The sequence below is a fragment of the Syngnathus typhle genome, linkage group LG20 (assembly GCF_033458585.1).
Source record: "Syngnathus typhle isolate RoL2023-S1 ecotype Sweden linkage group LG20, RoL_Styp_1.0, whole genome shotgun sequence".
NCBI lineage: Eukaryota > Metazoa > Chordata > Actinopteri > Syngnathiformes > Syngnathidae > Syngnathus > Syngnathus typhle.
Window position 1 is genome coordinate 3920246 of NC_083757.1, and position 14393 is coordinate 3934638.

Consider the following 14393-nt stretch of genomic DNA (forward strand, 5'->3'; position numbering starts at 1 on the left):
TTAATGTGAAACTCATAATGCTGATTTTATTTTCTAACCTATTGAATCTTACGACATATAAAAAAAACAAGTTAAAAAATCTCTTTTATACAGTGACTTGCGACGTATTTGGGAAATAATCCAGAGCTACTCAACTTTTGTTTTGAATAACCATAAAGGTGTCAGGTTTCTGCTTGTGCTGGTGTGCAAGGGAGTCTGGCTCAGAAAGATCAAATTTCCTTAAGAATGAGGTCTTCCTATGCTTTCAGTATTTCAATAGCTTTTTTTCAGGTTATTCTGACAAATAAAAAATCTGCAAGAAAAAATTGATTGTAGATATGAGCAGGTTCTAAGCTAAATTAATCTGTACTATGCATTTAATGGTAACTCAGAGAATGTGTAGAACGTCCCAGGTGAGTGCTGGAGGTGTGGCAGGGTGGGACGAGGCTGATAACTTGAGGTTGTTTGAAGAAAGAAAAAAATTAGTTCACTACTTAACAGTGCTGTAACAAACTGGGCCACAGGATTCTATCGCAGGTAAAAAAAAAAATCCTTAAACTTGTTTTTGTATGTCTAGGTTGATTTATTTCCTTTTTAGGTATTTAAAACAACGCGATGGATCGAGAGTACTACAAGTCTCATGTAAGTACACATGTTTTTTTTCTTCAGTGCTTAATGTTGTTGCTGGTTATGTGAAACACTAAATTGCAATGAATAGATAACACTTTATTTTCTATTCCAACTTTGGATCTAATTGTCATAACAACAAGCAGAATTCATGGTTGGAAATTTGTTTGTCGTGTAGACAATGTCCTGGGGTACCCTTGGAACTGTGCGACCTTTCTCCGGTTTCCAACCACAAAGAGATGTCATTCAAATCCAAAAAGCAATGGAGAAGAAAGGTATGCTATTGCGTTGTATTCAATTTTTTAAAATTCCAACCAATGTGTTGTTTCCGCAGATGCTGCCCCTCTTGTCCGAATCCTAACAAATCGCAATAATGCTCAAAGGCAGCATATTGCCAAAATATACAAAGACACAACACAACAGGTAAAGAATCATGTAGAAAGGTTTTACTTCCAATGATACAGATGATGATCTCTCATTTGTAAATATTTGCTGATCAAACACCGTTTAAATGACTCACTAACACACCTTTGTTTAGTGAGGGAGTTTCAGTTCAGTTTCAGTATCACCAGTGGTGTACCGCAAGGCACGAGCTTAAGTCCCATTTTCTTTAATTCATGTTTAGATCTCATAATGTATTTCATTTTTGCTTTCTTTGATACAGAACCTAATAGCTGGCCTGAAAAAAGTTCTGTCTGGAGATCTGGAAGCTCTCATGTTGGAATTGATGATGCCTCCCTCGCAGCATGAGGCTTATCGCCTACAACAGGCCATGGCTGTGTGTTTTTGTTATTCCACTCTTCCAAATATGTACACTTAGGACAATAAATTGTATGTTCAGGGTTTAGGCACAGACGAGGAAACACTTCTGGAGATTATGTGTACAAGATCAGGCAAAGAACTTCGAGACATCAGTGCTGCATATAAAGAAAGTAATCACACGAGTCTTGCTTTGGGGATTATATCCACTAAATCAAATTTATATTTTTAAAATGAAAATTAGGTTACTGCTTCATTTATTTTTCAGTGTATAAAAAGGACCTGGAGAAGGAAGCCAAAGGAGAAACCAGTGGAGACTTTGCTAAACTCATAGTAGCTCTGATCAATGTAAGTTGATTACTTACCGTAATTTTTGGACTATAAACCGCACCAGTTAAAATTCGTGAATCAGGGTTCAAAATTTTAGAAAAAAGTAGCGGTTTATAGTCCGAAATTTACGGTATTACTGTTGCACAGCTGGATTAGATTTAAAAAAGGGGCATATCATTGAATTTATATATTTAGAAATGATTTTTTGCATCCCACTCCATTAGAAAGAAGATGTCACAGGTTTTGTTCAAAAGGACATTGAGGTAAAAACAATTTAAATGTTACCTAGCTACATAAATCTAGATGATTTTTCAATACTACTTTCTGGCAGTCTCTTTTGGCATCACTAAACAAGAAAAAAGCTGATGCAGCTCCTTGGATTGATATTCTCACATCGAGAGACTTAACTCACCTTAACAAAGGTGAGGTGAAAAATCTAAACATGTTTTTTTATTGTTTTGTGATAACTTACAATTGCGTTACTGACAGTTCTGATGGGACTGGAACTGGAAAGTGGACACATGATGATTCCAGCTCTGGAGAAAATATTCTCCGGGGATATTCGTCTGGGTTTGACTGTTCTAGGTATTATTGGTTATGGATCCGTGTCGGCAGTATATAATAATGACAAGTTATTTGTGTCATAACAGTGGAGTGCATTCAAAACCCTGATGCGTACCTTGCCAAAAGATTAACCAGCATGAAGGTAAGCCTTTTTTTTTTTTATTGTTTTCAATCAAATTACTTCCTCATATGACTCTGTCTATTGTAGTGTCATGTGAAGAGGATTTGAGATATGCCTTCTGTTTTCTTCTAGGCACCAATAGTGCAAGGCATAATGGTGTCCCACAGTGAGAAAGATCTACTCAGTATCAGAGTGGCGTTTCTTAAAATGACAGGAACTTCTCTCTACACGACCCTGCAGGTTGGTCACCAGTATGCACAAAAAAACTCACTTAGGTAACAATAAACACTACGGTAAGCCTCAGGCTTAGTCTATAATAATCTTGAAGCAAAGTGAGAGGTGATTGGCTGACACATAAAAAGGCGAGGTCTAAAATGACCAGAACGGAATATGAAATTCTCGTCTAAATTATTTGTTGAAATCACTTTTGTTTGACATGTCTGATTTAAATTCATGTTTATATTTTTGGTGGCTTTTTGACAAGCATTCTATTTTCCGTCTCAACAGAAACATTTCAAAGGATATCATTTAGAAGCTCTGTTGGCCATCTGTCGATCTGAAGATTAAATATTTGGTGATACTTAAGTGATTGCGATTGTTTTCATCATTGTGTCGGTCTAAAACAAAATTCAATCTATGTAGAGCATATGTCAATTATAAAAAAATATACATATATACAATGTGTCTGTTTTAATTTCTATTCCAGTAAAGGAAGTAAATAGTTCATTCAACTTTTAAGAAATATTTTATTTCTTAGATAGTTACTCCTTGACCATTGAAGTTTTTCTGACCACATTTTTTCCAATCCATTCTATTGTTTGGCCGTTATGGTTCGACAAGTGATGCTTTGATTCAATTTTATTGAGTGTAAAACCTTGTTAAGTTTTGTATGTAATAGTTTGGGGATATTGCAATTCACAACTATGCGAAAACAAAAAGCTGCGCAAATGTTATACATTTATAAACAGGAGCGTTTAAATAATTTCTAATATCATAGCAAAACTCACATAAATGTAATCAGAATCTAAATAGTTTAATCATCCTCGTACCACAAGTGCAATGAAATAGAGCACAAGCAATAAATCATAGGATTAAATCAATTTGGCAGATTTGGGTTTTTCATTGTTCATGTGCAAACGACACTAAGAAAGAGTGAGACCCCGAGCAACTGCAGCGAACGTACTACTCCACTTCCTCGACTGTGCGTGGTTGTTTTAGTTGTCGTTGTGGTGGTGACAGTAGAAGGCATTGTTGTTGCCGTGGAGGTCATGTCAGGAGGAGATTCGGTGGTTGCCATAGAGGTCATGTCAGGAGGAGATTCGGTGGTTGCCATAGAGGTCATGTCAGGAGAAGGTCGGGTGTTTGCCGTGGAGGTCATGTCGGGAGGTCGGGTGTTTGCCGTGGAGGTCATGATAGGAGGTTGGGTGGTTGCCACGGAGGTCGTGACAGGAGGTCGGGTGGTTGCCATGGAGGTCGGGACAGGAGGTCGGGTGGTTGCCATGGAGGTCGTGACAGGAGGTCGGGTGGTTGCCATGGAGGTCGTGACAGGAGGTCGGGTGGTTGCCATGGAGGTCGTGACAGAAGTTCCAGTGTTTGCCATGGAGCTTGTCATGGAGCTTGTCACAGCCGATGTCATTGTAGCTGGAATGGATTTGGTTTGCGTTTGGGTATTTGTGGTAGCGCCTGGTGTGGACTGAGTCACTGTGACTTGAACCTGTTCAACAATGTTAGATAAAGAAAGAAAATGTTTTTGATGACCTGTTATTGCGGATGTTTCTTAAGCCAACACGATATGGTAAACAGAACTTATAGAGTTTAAAAATAAAAAAGAGAAATAATAATAATTTCTTACCTAAATATTGTAACATGTTTTTTTTTTTTAATAAATTATTGTTTAAATTTCTGTTATAAGCAATGTGGGACATAATGAATAAAATATGTTCAAGTTGGCTTTTGGGTTCTGTAAGTACCAATGAAAGCAATTATTATTCAAATTTGTTTTTAGTTTGTATTTTTATTTTAAATATAGTAGCTATATTCAAATTATTCAATAAATCTAACTTTCTAGATTTTTTTTTTGTCATAATTAAACTTCAGTAAACAATAGAGGGGTCATGTTGAAGTAGATAAATGGAAAAAAAATCGTACCCTTGCCAGGAGTGCCACAATGCAAAATCCCACAATCAAATTCTTCATGATGTCAAGACGAGGTTTAGAGATGTCCCCAAAATGATCACTTCACAGGAAGGTCCAATTCTTCTTCACCGCATCCATGTGCTCACTGACGGGACCTTGACTGTTCTTGCTTTTATAGAGGAGTGTCATCGATTTGGATAGGAGTCAATTTATGGCTCACTTTTTATGCTCTGACCTTGGTTCCAGGAAGTTGTATGTAGAATTTTGCTGATCAAATATTGCCTTTGAATATATTTGATGGAACATTCCATAAAAAGAATTCAGTCACATTTTCACTTTTGTTACCCGTGGAAATGATTACGATAAACATTCTACATAAATATATAATTGTGATGCCTGATTATTTTTTTGGGGGGGGGTTGTTCCTTTTCCAAATACTTTGTCCGCTTATAGTGGATAATTGACAGACTGGTTTTAATGTCCTTGTACTGCACCATAATATAAGTTAGTGAGAGCCTCAAGGTCAGTTTTCAAAAAGTACTAAGGTTTGGTGGTTTGAAAATAAAAATTTAAAAAATGCGTAGCAAACAGAAAATCATCTTACAAAAACTGTTTCCCCCCAAAAAAGTTTCCTCTTCTTGTAATCAACAGGCTCATACTAAGCAACATATGAATGTTTTTTTACACTTGGATTGTTCCTCCCTTTGTTGGAAGTAGCCCCTGGGCAAACCACACACACACACACACACAGACACACAATGCTCCACCGCTTCTGCTTGTGTCTGAACAAATACGAACTAGTAGTGAACAACTCTTTTGTTTGTTCTATTTGGGGAAAAAAAAACGGAAGCGGTGTCAAATGTTTAAATATTACCCGATCAATATACATATGGCAGGTCTAAATGGCACCATTTGATATAACAGAACATGGCGTGATTCAACCATTTTATTGTTGTTGTTTTTTTCCCCCACAATTCTTTTCCTCTTCCTTGAAGGAATTACTGTTGTGTTTTACAATCTTGGGAATTCATATCAGGTCATACATCGAAACATGAGGAGGAACAAATTGGACTATAATGCTTTGAGTCATACCTATCTTCAGATTTCCTCATTGGCTGACCTATTTGTGACGGATACATATTTAAAAAAACAAAACAAACCACATTTGTTAATATGTGAACTCAACAGGAGCTTCAAAACTTTCACTTTGTTGCAGCACTTTAGTGACCAAAAGTTTTCCAAAAGAAAATCAAATGTACAATATGCTAGCAAATACTTTTTTTTAATTTAATTTACTAAATGGATACAGTTGAACTAACAAGAAGCTCAAAGGCAAAATCCCCGGAAGGCAAACAATCCAATGAGCAAACCGGAGGAGGCGGACAGGTGACGTTGTGCGTTGGTTGTCATGGAGACACCCTTAGTGGTCACAGGTTGGGTTGTTGTGGTCATACTACTAGAAACCAAGTTGGCGGTGGTATTGATGGTTTGATTAAAAGGCCAGGTTGTAAGAGATTTTTCATTCGTGAATGGCGTTGTAGCTTGTAGAATGCTCTATGTAGTAAAAAAAAAGATCTTAATTTTACTTTAAATGTATTGAAATAATGTAAGCTTTTAAGATATCAACTTATTTCAAAGTGTTTTACCTGCACAAAGAAAAATTCCAGCAGAGCCAATGAGAAGAAACCCGGGACAATATACTTCATATTGCAAAAAGATTTCCTCTTGGAGTGAAAATCTTTTCTGATCCTCAACATCTTTACTTGAAGTCTTCCTTTTGGCAGGTCAGCCATTTCATTCTCCATCTTGACGGTATTGACAAAAAATGCTGCTCCCTGAAATTCCACTTGTTATCCTTTCTGAAGTCTTTAAGATTGTGAACCTGATACGGCTTTTCGGAAGGCGGTTCTCGGTTCCCATCCGGGTCATGGACCACAAATGCAAAACTTCATTTCCACCCACCCTTGCAGGAAGCTTGCACATGGATGCAAAAAAAAAAAACATTACACATAATAAACTAGTTTTAATACAAGCATATTTATTTGCTTCAAGAAAGTAAAACATCCCACTCCAATGTTTTAATCCTACTGAGTAGAAATCCCCCCAAAAATAACAAATTCCATTACAATAAATATTTTTTGCAATATGAGGCCTCTACAAGAGTCCAATGGTCTGGCATTTTATACGTTGCAGATTAAAAAGGCCATTATGCACATTAGCATTGGAGTGGATAATTCAAACAAAGAATTTGTCCCTGCTTTTATTGTCGTGGTCGATGTTCTGGCAGAGGTGGTCGGACTCTGAGATGGTGACGGTTTTGGGGTGGAAGCTGGCACTCGGCTGCTGGAGGTTGTTTCGGGGGATGCTGCAGGCTGCTCTGGTGTGATGGACAAATGAGGTCGCGATGGCGCGAGGTCACCAGCGGAGGAACGGCTGGGCGTGGTCGCCGTCGACTGAGAAGAAGCGTCAGTCGGGCTTGTTTCACTTGTACATGATGAACATGCCGTCACGCTTTGCCCCTGCAAAATACACATTGGTTTAATCGCTTGATTATTTTATTAAAAGTTCCAAAACTTAATTATTATTTATTTTTTGACATTTCCCGTTATGGTTCTCTCAATTCGTGTCTGTGTGAAGGCATGAGATAAAAGGTGGCGGAATAATAATGAGTTGCTGTGTTCCACAGGCAAATCATTCATGGTCATACCATGCAAAGGTCAAGCACCTGCTCTTCCTTCTGGCTGCTAAAGGCACGAACACATGAACCACACTTTGCATATTGCATGGCGGATAAAAACACACACGGATAGGAACTCTTTGTGTTACGTTATCCTTTCGGATTTTTTAGGACATGGAATATACACCACCGTTCAAAAGTTTGGGGTAACAAAATTGTTTGGGTGACCCCAAACTTTTGATATGTGTATATATTTATTTAGATAATTATTTATAGATTATATATATAATCCTCTGTGTAAAAAATCTTATAATATATATGTATACTTATATTCATAGATTATATATAATCTTATACAAATATAAGATATAATTTATAATATTTAATTCATAATATTTTATTATAATAATATTTACACTACCGTTCAAAAGTTTGGGGTCACCCAAACAATTTTGTGACCCCAAACTTTTGAACGGTAGTGTGCTAGCTTAAATCATAATCATAAATCATAAATTTGGAGGTGGAATAGAATCCTTTACTGTTTGGGAATTGAATGTTTTGGCTTAATAAAGTTGAGGATCATTTTGTGATGGATCAAACATCCGCATCAAAATGACAGAGACTCTCCACGCTTTGCTTTTCAGACACAGATACTTATGGAATGACAAATATAATGTTAAATATTATTAATAAAAAAATAAAAAATAAATAAAAGGATTAATCTTGCTTTGCTAAAAAAATGTGCAAAGTGCTCTTACCTCAGTGGAGCTCGTGAACATGAAGATGAAGCATATCCAGAGGACAAACATTGTTGTTTTCTCCATTGTGGTCTCTTACTGTATATTTCATGTACTGTAAATTCTGCCCTTCCAAACGTTGGGCTGCTCTTTTTATACCACCCTGTGGTACGCTGATGCTGATAAGAGATATTTGTCAGGGGGCAGGCCACATGAGAAATATCTTGCTCTGCATTCTCCAACATTTTCAACATGGACAGAGAAGATATATCAAACGTGTCGTTTTATTTGTTTACGTGACCACTGCATATTATAATTCAATAAATGGAATTGTTGAATTATTATTGATGGTACACATTTCAATTAGTGTTTTTTTTTATGATTCTAGAATTGTTTTTATTTTGTTTTCATGAGAAGAGTTGAAAAACATATTTTGACTGCTGCCCAATATCACATGCTGGTATTAGTACTGTACATTTGAATAGTGATAAGATTCAAATTCCTCACAGTTTTGAAAGTGTTTACTTTTCCCCAGACTCTTTCAACAAAACAGTGACCGAGGGAAACTGATATGATATGATTAACCAGATCAACTGAAGAATGAATTTAACATTTGGGAGAAAAAAAAATCCATTGAATTGTTGGCATAGGTTCAGCAACGCAAAAGAATTTTGCTGTTGGAGTTTTATCGTTAAGTGTGTAGGAATGTAAAACCAAAAAAAAAAGAAGTGATCATAACAGCTTTCTTGTTCTCTTTCTTATGAAGAGAGGTGAGGAGCATACTTGACACACTTTATTTACTAAACAATGCACCAAAAACAGCAAAATTAGAGTGCATCAAGTCGAAAAAATAAAATAATCACATGTTGCAGATAAAAGTGATATATATATTTTTAAGGTCAACAAAGGGCTGGATTTTCCCATAAAAAAAAAAAAAATAGTTTACTTCCTAGAACCTGCTGAAGCGTGGCAGTAAGATCAACCTTTGATATCATGCAAAATATATGCAGGCTTATGTTATTTATTAATGCAAAGAGGGAGAAAAAGCAAACTGAAAATTGATACAATAAACTTGAAATAAAGCTTGATTTTTATTAGTTGTTGCCTGTGTAACAAAAGTTTGATTTTCAACTCTCATTCCCATAAAAAAAAAATAGAATATAGCACGTGAGACAAATGGAAAAAAAGAAGGCCAGAAGACGGCGACACCGTCCACGTACAAATATTTGAAAAATAATATTTCAAAATGTGTATTTCGTCCTGCTTTTGTCCACTAGGTGGGGTCAAAGGACCTGGTTCCTGCAACATGGATCAACTGATGAAGATGCTCACCAGGACCGGAGCAGGGCCGCATGCTGCAACACTTTTGCTTTCTGGTTTATTCTACGAGGCAACCTGAGAAGTGGGTGACATTTACTCCTCATTGCACCTCATTTTGTTAAATATTAGTCAAATATATTTTGGGCTAACAACACTGTCATTGAGAAACAGGTCCAGTGTGATGATGTTGTGCACCATGTGCGTGATATCTGTGATATCAGATAGGTGGGTTCACACGTGGCCACCTTGTGGTACAATGTGACATTGCACATCAGCAGGTGCACTACATGGTTGTTTCCATTTTGCCCAGGGAGGCCAGATTCGTCACATCCTTTAACTCCCGTCAATTGGATTAAGAAGCTCTCTTGCGGGACAACAATGACTTGACATGCGCAGTAAACCAATCAGAGCAACAATCCTCCCCCCCCCCCCGTCGGCGCCCCGTTTCAACCGCACCAATTTATGACTTCCAGGTTGGGGAGAAGCCAAGAGCTATCCATTCAGTCCACAACAATCCATAGCCAATCTGATTGTGGGGCGCTCGCTCTCATCCATCTATCACTGCATTTGGAACGCATGAGCCAAGTAAGCCTGGAGTCCCTTTACCCCCCCAATGGATCAATAGATCTCATTTTTTTTCCCACGCAGCAGAAAGACACCTCTCCCATTGTGGGAAAACTGATGAGGGAGTAGCCACTTACACAGAGTAATGCATTTGATTTGTTGCAAGTTAGCAGAAATTGCTTGGTCACCTTCACTTTGCATCAAGAAGCCAATAAGAGCCGTGTTCTTGTTTACAGCACGTTTGTGAGAGCCAACACGTGGTGGAGGGGGAGAAAATAAAATCTTGGCATCAAATGCATTTGTCGATTAAAGCGTCGCTCATGCTGTCATAAAGAAACGAAAAAGTCCCTTAGCGGTATTTTGGCTGTTCGTCATTAATAAAGCAAGTCAGTGATTACAACTGCATGAAAGCATCAAGTTGCTAACAGCTCAATCCTGACATTAGCTTTTAAATGATTCGCTACACCGACATTAATTGGCTTCATTTCCGATGATGCTGTGATGCAAAATTTGGATGGCCCTCGACAACTGTCATGCAACTATGGTTAGATGTTACACTATAATGCGATTAAATAAAAGTAAACAAAAGCCTTTTTTAGAGATCATATCGTTGACCCCCAGGATCTGGAATTCAAGAGCAATCCATCTAGTGTCATTTATTTCTGAGACCTCATAGCAGACTTGCACGTTTTGCATATTTGTAATAATGAGAAGACGAGCGACTTTTAGCATTCATGTGATGAGACTCCAAACAGGCCATAAAATATTCTCTCTCTGCTGTAAAGACATTTTTGGGTGGGGAAGATTGACAAGGCTAAAACCTCAAATCCATTCATCATTGCAACTGCTTAAATAGAGCACTCAGAATTTTTTCTTTCACCTTTTTCCCTCAAGGTGAACAAGCCTCCCCCCGTTTCCCCTGGCGCTGGATAAAAGCGAGGGGGAAAAAATGATTTGGACGATAGCTGCCAATTTTGTTAGCATTGTTGGCGAGCACACTTGAGCAGTCACATGCGTATCATTTCTCAGCCGAGGTTGTGCGTACGTGTGGCTGCAGAGGTCAGTGGATGTTGAAAGCAGACACATTTGTTGTTTGACGTCCTGTCAGGAAGACGAGAGGGAGCCTTACTAAGAGGCAGCGCCCTGGACAGGGAGATGGATGGTAAATGCCATGTTGAACAAAGGCAAGTTCTAGAAAAAGGGGTGGGAAAAAGTAAAACGCCTTGGGTAATGCACTTAATTGCTTCCTGTCTCAGAGTGAGATGAGAAAATGGATATAATTGTGTGTAATAAGCATCGAGAAAGGATTAGTTCAAAAGCACTCTCACAAGAACGGAAGAAATTCTTTAATCTGGCCAGAAACAATAATATAAAATAATAATGATTAAGGTACTTTTGGATTTAGACTTTAATGTAATAAAAGTTGAGACTCAAAGGCATAGTTAATATGAAAGTTTTTTTTCTTCTGACACTTTTTTGACTATTATAGTGAGAAAGCTGAATGAAAAAAAAATCACTACAAGTTTAAAAAAAAAAATTGGATTATTTATATTTACATAAAAACACTACAAGTTTAAAAAATTTTAAAAATATATTTTGATTATTTATATTTACATAAATAACACTACAAGTTTAAAATAAAAATATATATCTTGATTATTTATATTTACATAAACACACATAAAAACAAAAAAAATACAGAAGTAGCAAAAGGTGTGTTTAGGGTATATGACTCTAACAAAAATATGAAATCAACGCAACCATAAATTATAAATTTCCAGCAATTGTGCATGTCAAATTCTTCTGTCCAGTTCCGAGAATAACATCACAAAAAGGATGCACTGATGCTGAAATCAAATCTGAGGGACAAGCAGTCTGGGGAAGGTTAACCACTATCTTAGCAAAAAACTGCTGGACGGTAAAAGATAAACTGGATCCAGCCCACAGAGGGTTTGAAAATATGAAAGAAGTAATCCTCCTGTAATCCTCAAAGATCCCAGCATGCAAAGAAATGCTCATCCCATGTAATGATAGATGATCCTTACAAAGGTCTGCTTTCTATCATACCAAAGAGAGGCGCCATGAGAAAAGGTGAACTAGCCATGGTCCTGATTGGTAAAATGGGACTTGCAAAACACGCCAGATGAGAGATTTGATTCTTGATAGCTTCTGAATCCATTTCATTTTTTAACCACAGATTAACCTTGATCCCTGCATAATTTGGGATTATCCACTCAGTCACAAGTGCATATGGTGTGCTTTTCTGGGAGGGGGGACGGCACTCAATTGCAACTAGCTGCATGGATGCACTGACGTTTCGTTGTAATAATGACGCAATACTCACCTGCGCTGAATAATTGATCCTCAAAGCATAACAGCGAGTTAATTAGCGCATCAGTAGCCGAAGGTCGTCCTCGCTAGGCTCCTCCTCCCTCCCCGTTCGGTTTCATTAAGACGCGGCGAGGAGCAACTGGGATCCATCAATTCTAAACATGAAGCCTCCCATGTTAATACAGTTAATTGGCAATTTGATTAAAGTTCAAAATTGAATCGAGAAGTCGGCTATTCATCCTTTTCAGTTATATCAACCCCCTACACCGCTCTCGATGGGAAGTCTATTAATGAAAAGTCATAGGGGCTAATTTACTAACTTACTGACCCATTTAATAGCTTGCAGATGTGAATTGTCTCTTGCAGATAGTTAAGAGAAAAGATTTGATAGGATGAAATCTTTGAATCAACCTTGCAGTCTATTTGTGGGAGGCCCAGTTGTTCGTCATACTCCTTCGTTATCATTTCACTTTCTTCTTAAAGTTGTGCCAAGCGAGAGTTAGTTATAAAGTGGAAGCTCACTGGAGAGCAAGTAACAACTTGGAGCTTCCAGTTGTACTTGATGAGCGCAGGAGGCCCGACAGAAACGGTCAGGGTCAGTTTTAATTGAAAGGAAAAGCCTCCCGAGCGGCGCCGGCCTGTTTGATGCGTTGGGCTTCTTAATGGCACGCAGGTAAGACAAAGCCAGGAGAGCGAGGGGAATAAAAAGACAACGTTTTGTTCGCCGGGGCTAACCTTACGCGAGATTTGCAACGGCGACGGCGATCGAAGCTGATGCATTTTTCATCGGGAAGGCGGCGTAGAAATGCATTCGGCGTCTGATACCTCAAATACCTTCACACTGGGAGGTGTGAATATTAATGGAGTAACTGGATGACTGTTTTCCCATGTCGTTTTCTTTTTTAAAAGGACATGAACAGCGTTAATAATGCAGCACAGGCTAATTGTAGTCATCTGTAAGCGGCGTGAGATTTTTAGCAAGCTTGCCTGCATGTTTTACTAATCGTAGGATGCATCCCCCACTAAATTGTGTGTGTGTGTGTGTGTTTGTGTGTGCCTTCTATTCAAACAGCACCTGTTCAGTAAGTGATGAGTCAACAGCGTGACGGGAAAGCAAGATCATGTCAAACGGGATGTTTACACGATGGATGCCTTCGAGCGGCGTTACTGGACCGTATGTGGGATATATTGGGGGCTTGTTGAGGGGGGTCTGCTAAAAATATCCACTTCATAATCATAACATGGCATGCAAAGTATGACATGGGTGGAGTATGGCGGGTAAATTTCGATAATCATTTTGAAGATCCGCAGTGGAAAACGTATTTATTACTGCAACCAGCCACCACTCTCCATTTACTTCAATTGCTTCAAGTCATCTACAATCAATTGCATATGATCTAGTAAACTTGGAATGATCTTTTAAATCTAATTAAATTTTATTCTTAGTTTTTTTTACTCAAATTAATGTAGTGCTTAATAGCTGTGATTGGCATATTATTTATTGTTAAATTCTTGCTGCATGTAAAACAGGTTTTTATCAAACTTGTGAGACCTGGAAGTCAACCTGTGCACAAAAATATCTTATTTCAAGTTTTTTGTTTGTTTGATTCCACATCGCCGCGCCATAAAAATCTGCTTAGCTTTTGATAGATGATGGTCAGTCTGGGAATAAAGAGCTACAACCTCTTTTTTGGCTGTGTCTCCTAATTACAGGTTCGGAATTTAAAGAGGTAAATAATGATAGTACGATTGATCAACTTTGCCTTTTGAGGTGGCAAGGGCCCCCGAGTCATCATTTCTCATTAGGTAATGAATAGTGATTGGTATGAAATGACTTCACCCCACTCGGCTGGCTGTCCATTAGCGAGTTAATCAACAGCATATGACTGCCATGCTGCGGCGGATTCCCCTTGAAACAAATCACCCCAGCCCTCCTGAAAATACAATTCCTCATTTGCATAATGAGGGCCAAAGGAGGCCAATGTTTGCTCATCATCAGAATGCATTTATGCACGGGATCACCATGGCGACGCATGTCGCTTAATTCACACCTCTGGAATCAAAGCTAAGGTAGGAAAGGAGGATCTTGTGTTTTTTTTTTTATTCCAGCAAATGAGGATGTGATCAATTGGATCCATCGATTTTCTATGCAGGTCACAAGCGAGCTGGACAAATGAGTGGGGTTCTTTCCTGACATTATTTGAATAAAAAAAAAAAAATGTACAGCCACTCCTGTTCATCACAATTT

At 38.1% G+C, this 14393-nt stretch overlaps 3 protein-coding genes across 10 annotated transcripts; 1 reads left to right on the forward strand and 2 right to left on the reverse strand.

Annotated features, from left to right (window-relative positions):
- The first annotated feature begins 176 nt into the window (after positions 1–176).
- anxa14 (annexin A14) lies at positions 177–13831 on the forward strand. Of its 8 annotated transcripts, XR_009710616.1 has the most exons (17): positions 178–516; positions 578–621; positions 785–881; positions 941–1029; positions 1271–1384; positions 1448–1538; positions 1610–1713; positions 1920–1958; positions 2027–2117; positions 2185–2280; positions 2346–2401; positions 2513–2620; positions 9208–9332; positions 9422–9475; positions 9561–9645; positions 9724–9835; positions 13218–13831. XR_009710616.1 is itself a non-coding variant. In XM_061266697.1 (14 exons), exons 3-14 carry the CDS (start codon positions 595–597, stop codon positions 2945–2947), a joined length of 972 nt encoding a protein of 323 aa, XP_061122681.1. In that variant the 5' UTR covers positions 177–392; positions 504–516; positions 578–594; the 3' UTR covers positions 2948–3062. The 8 variants fall into 8 exon arrangements, 3 of the variants coding, with proteins under 3 accessions (XP_061122681.1, XP_061122682.1, XP_061122683.1); XR_009710615.1 differs by having other exon boundaries at positions 9422–9645; XR_009710614.1 differs by having other exon boundaries at positions 9561–9835.
- On the reverse strand, positions 3107–4682 carry LOC133144190 (mucin-2-like). The gene is made up of 2 exons (XM_061266700.1): positions 4529–4682; positions 3107–4094 (listed from the first exon to the last, which is right to left on the reverse strand). The coding sequence occupies exons 1-2, from the start codon at positions 4574–4576 to the stop codon at positions 3507–3509; spliced, it is 636 nt and encodes a 211-aa protein (XP_061122684.1). The 5' UTR covers positions 4577–4682; the 3' UTR covers positions 3107–3506.
- Positions 6535–8091, reverse strand: LOC133144191 (uncharacterized). Its single transcript, XM_061266701.1, has 2 exons — positions 7952–8091; positions 6535–7035 (listed from the first exon to the last, which is right to left on the reverse strand). Exons 1-2 carry the CDS (start codon positions 8015–8017, stop codon positions 6697–6699), a joined length of 405 nt encoding a protein of 134 aa, XP_061122685.1. The 5' UTR covers positions 8018–8091; the 3' UTR covers positions 6535–6696.
- Positions 13832–14393: the final 562 nt, after the last annotated feature.

What these genes read in the sequence shown, in the direction of transcription:
- LOC133144190 (XM_061266700.1), bottom strand. Translation starts at nt 4,576, where the DNA reads ATGAAGAATTTGATTGTGGGATTTTGCATTGTGGCACTCCTGGCAAGG. An exon ending in TTGTGGCACTCCTGGCAAGG is followed by an intron (nt 4,095 to 4,528) that starts GTACGATTTTTT and finishes ATTGTTGAACAG; the next exon opens with GTTCAAGTCACAGTGACTCA.
- anxa14 (XM_061266697.1), top strand. Translation starts at nt 595, where the DNA reads ATGGATCGAGAGTACTACAAGTCTCAT. An exon ending in ACAAAGACACAACACAACAG is followed by an intron (nt 1,030 to 1,270) that starts GTAAAGAATCAT and finishes TCTTTGATACAG; the next exon opens with AACCTAATAGCTGGCCTGAA. An exon ending in TCATAGTAGCTCTGATCAAT is followed by an intron (nt 1,714 to 1,919) that starts GTAAGTTGATTA and finishes CCACTCCATTAG; the next exon opens with AAAGAAGATGTCACAGGTTT.
- LOC133144191 (XM_061266701.1), bottom strand. Translation starts at nt 8,017, where the DNA reads ATGGAGAAAACAACAATGTTTGTCCTCTGGATATGCTTCATCTTCATG. An exon ending in TGTTCACGAGCTCCACTGAG is followed by an intron (nt 7,036 to 7,951) that starts GTAAGAGCACTT and finishes TGTATTTTGCAG; the next exon opens with GGGCAAAGCGTGACGGCATG.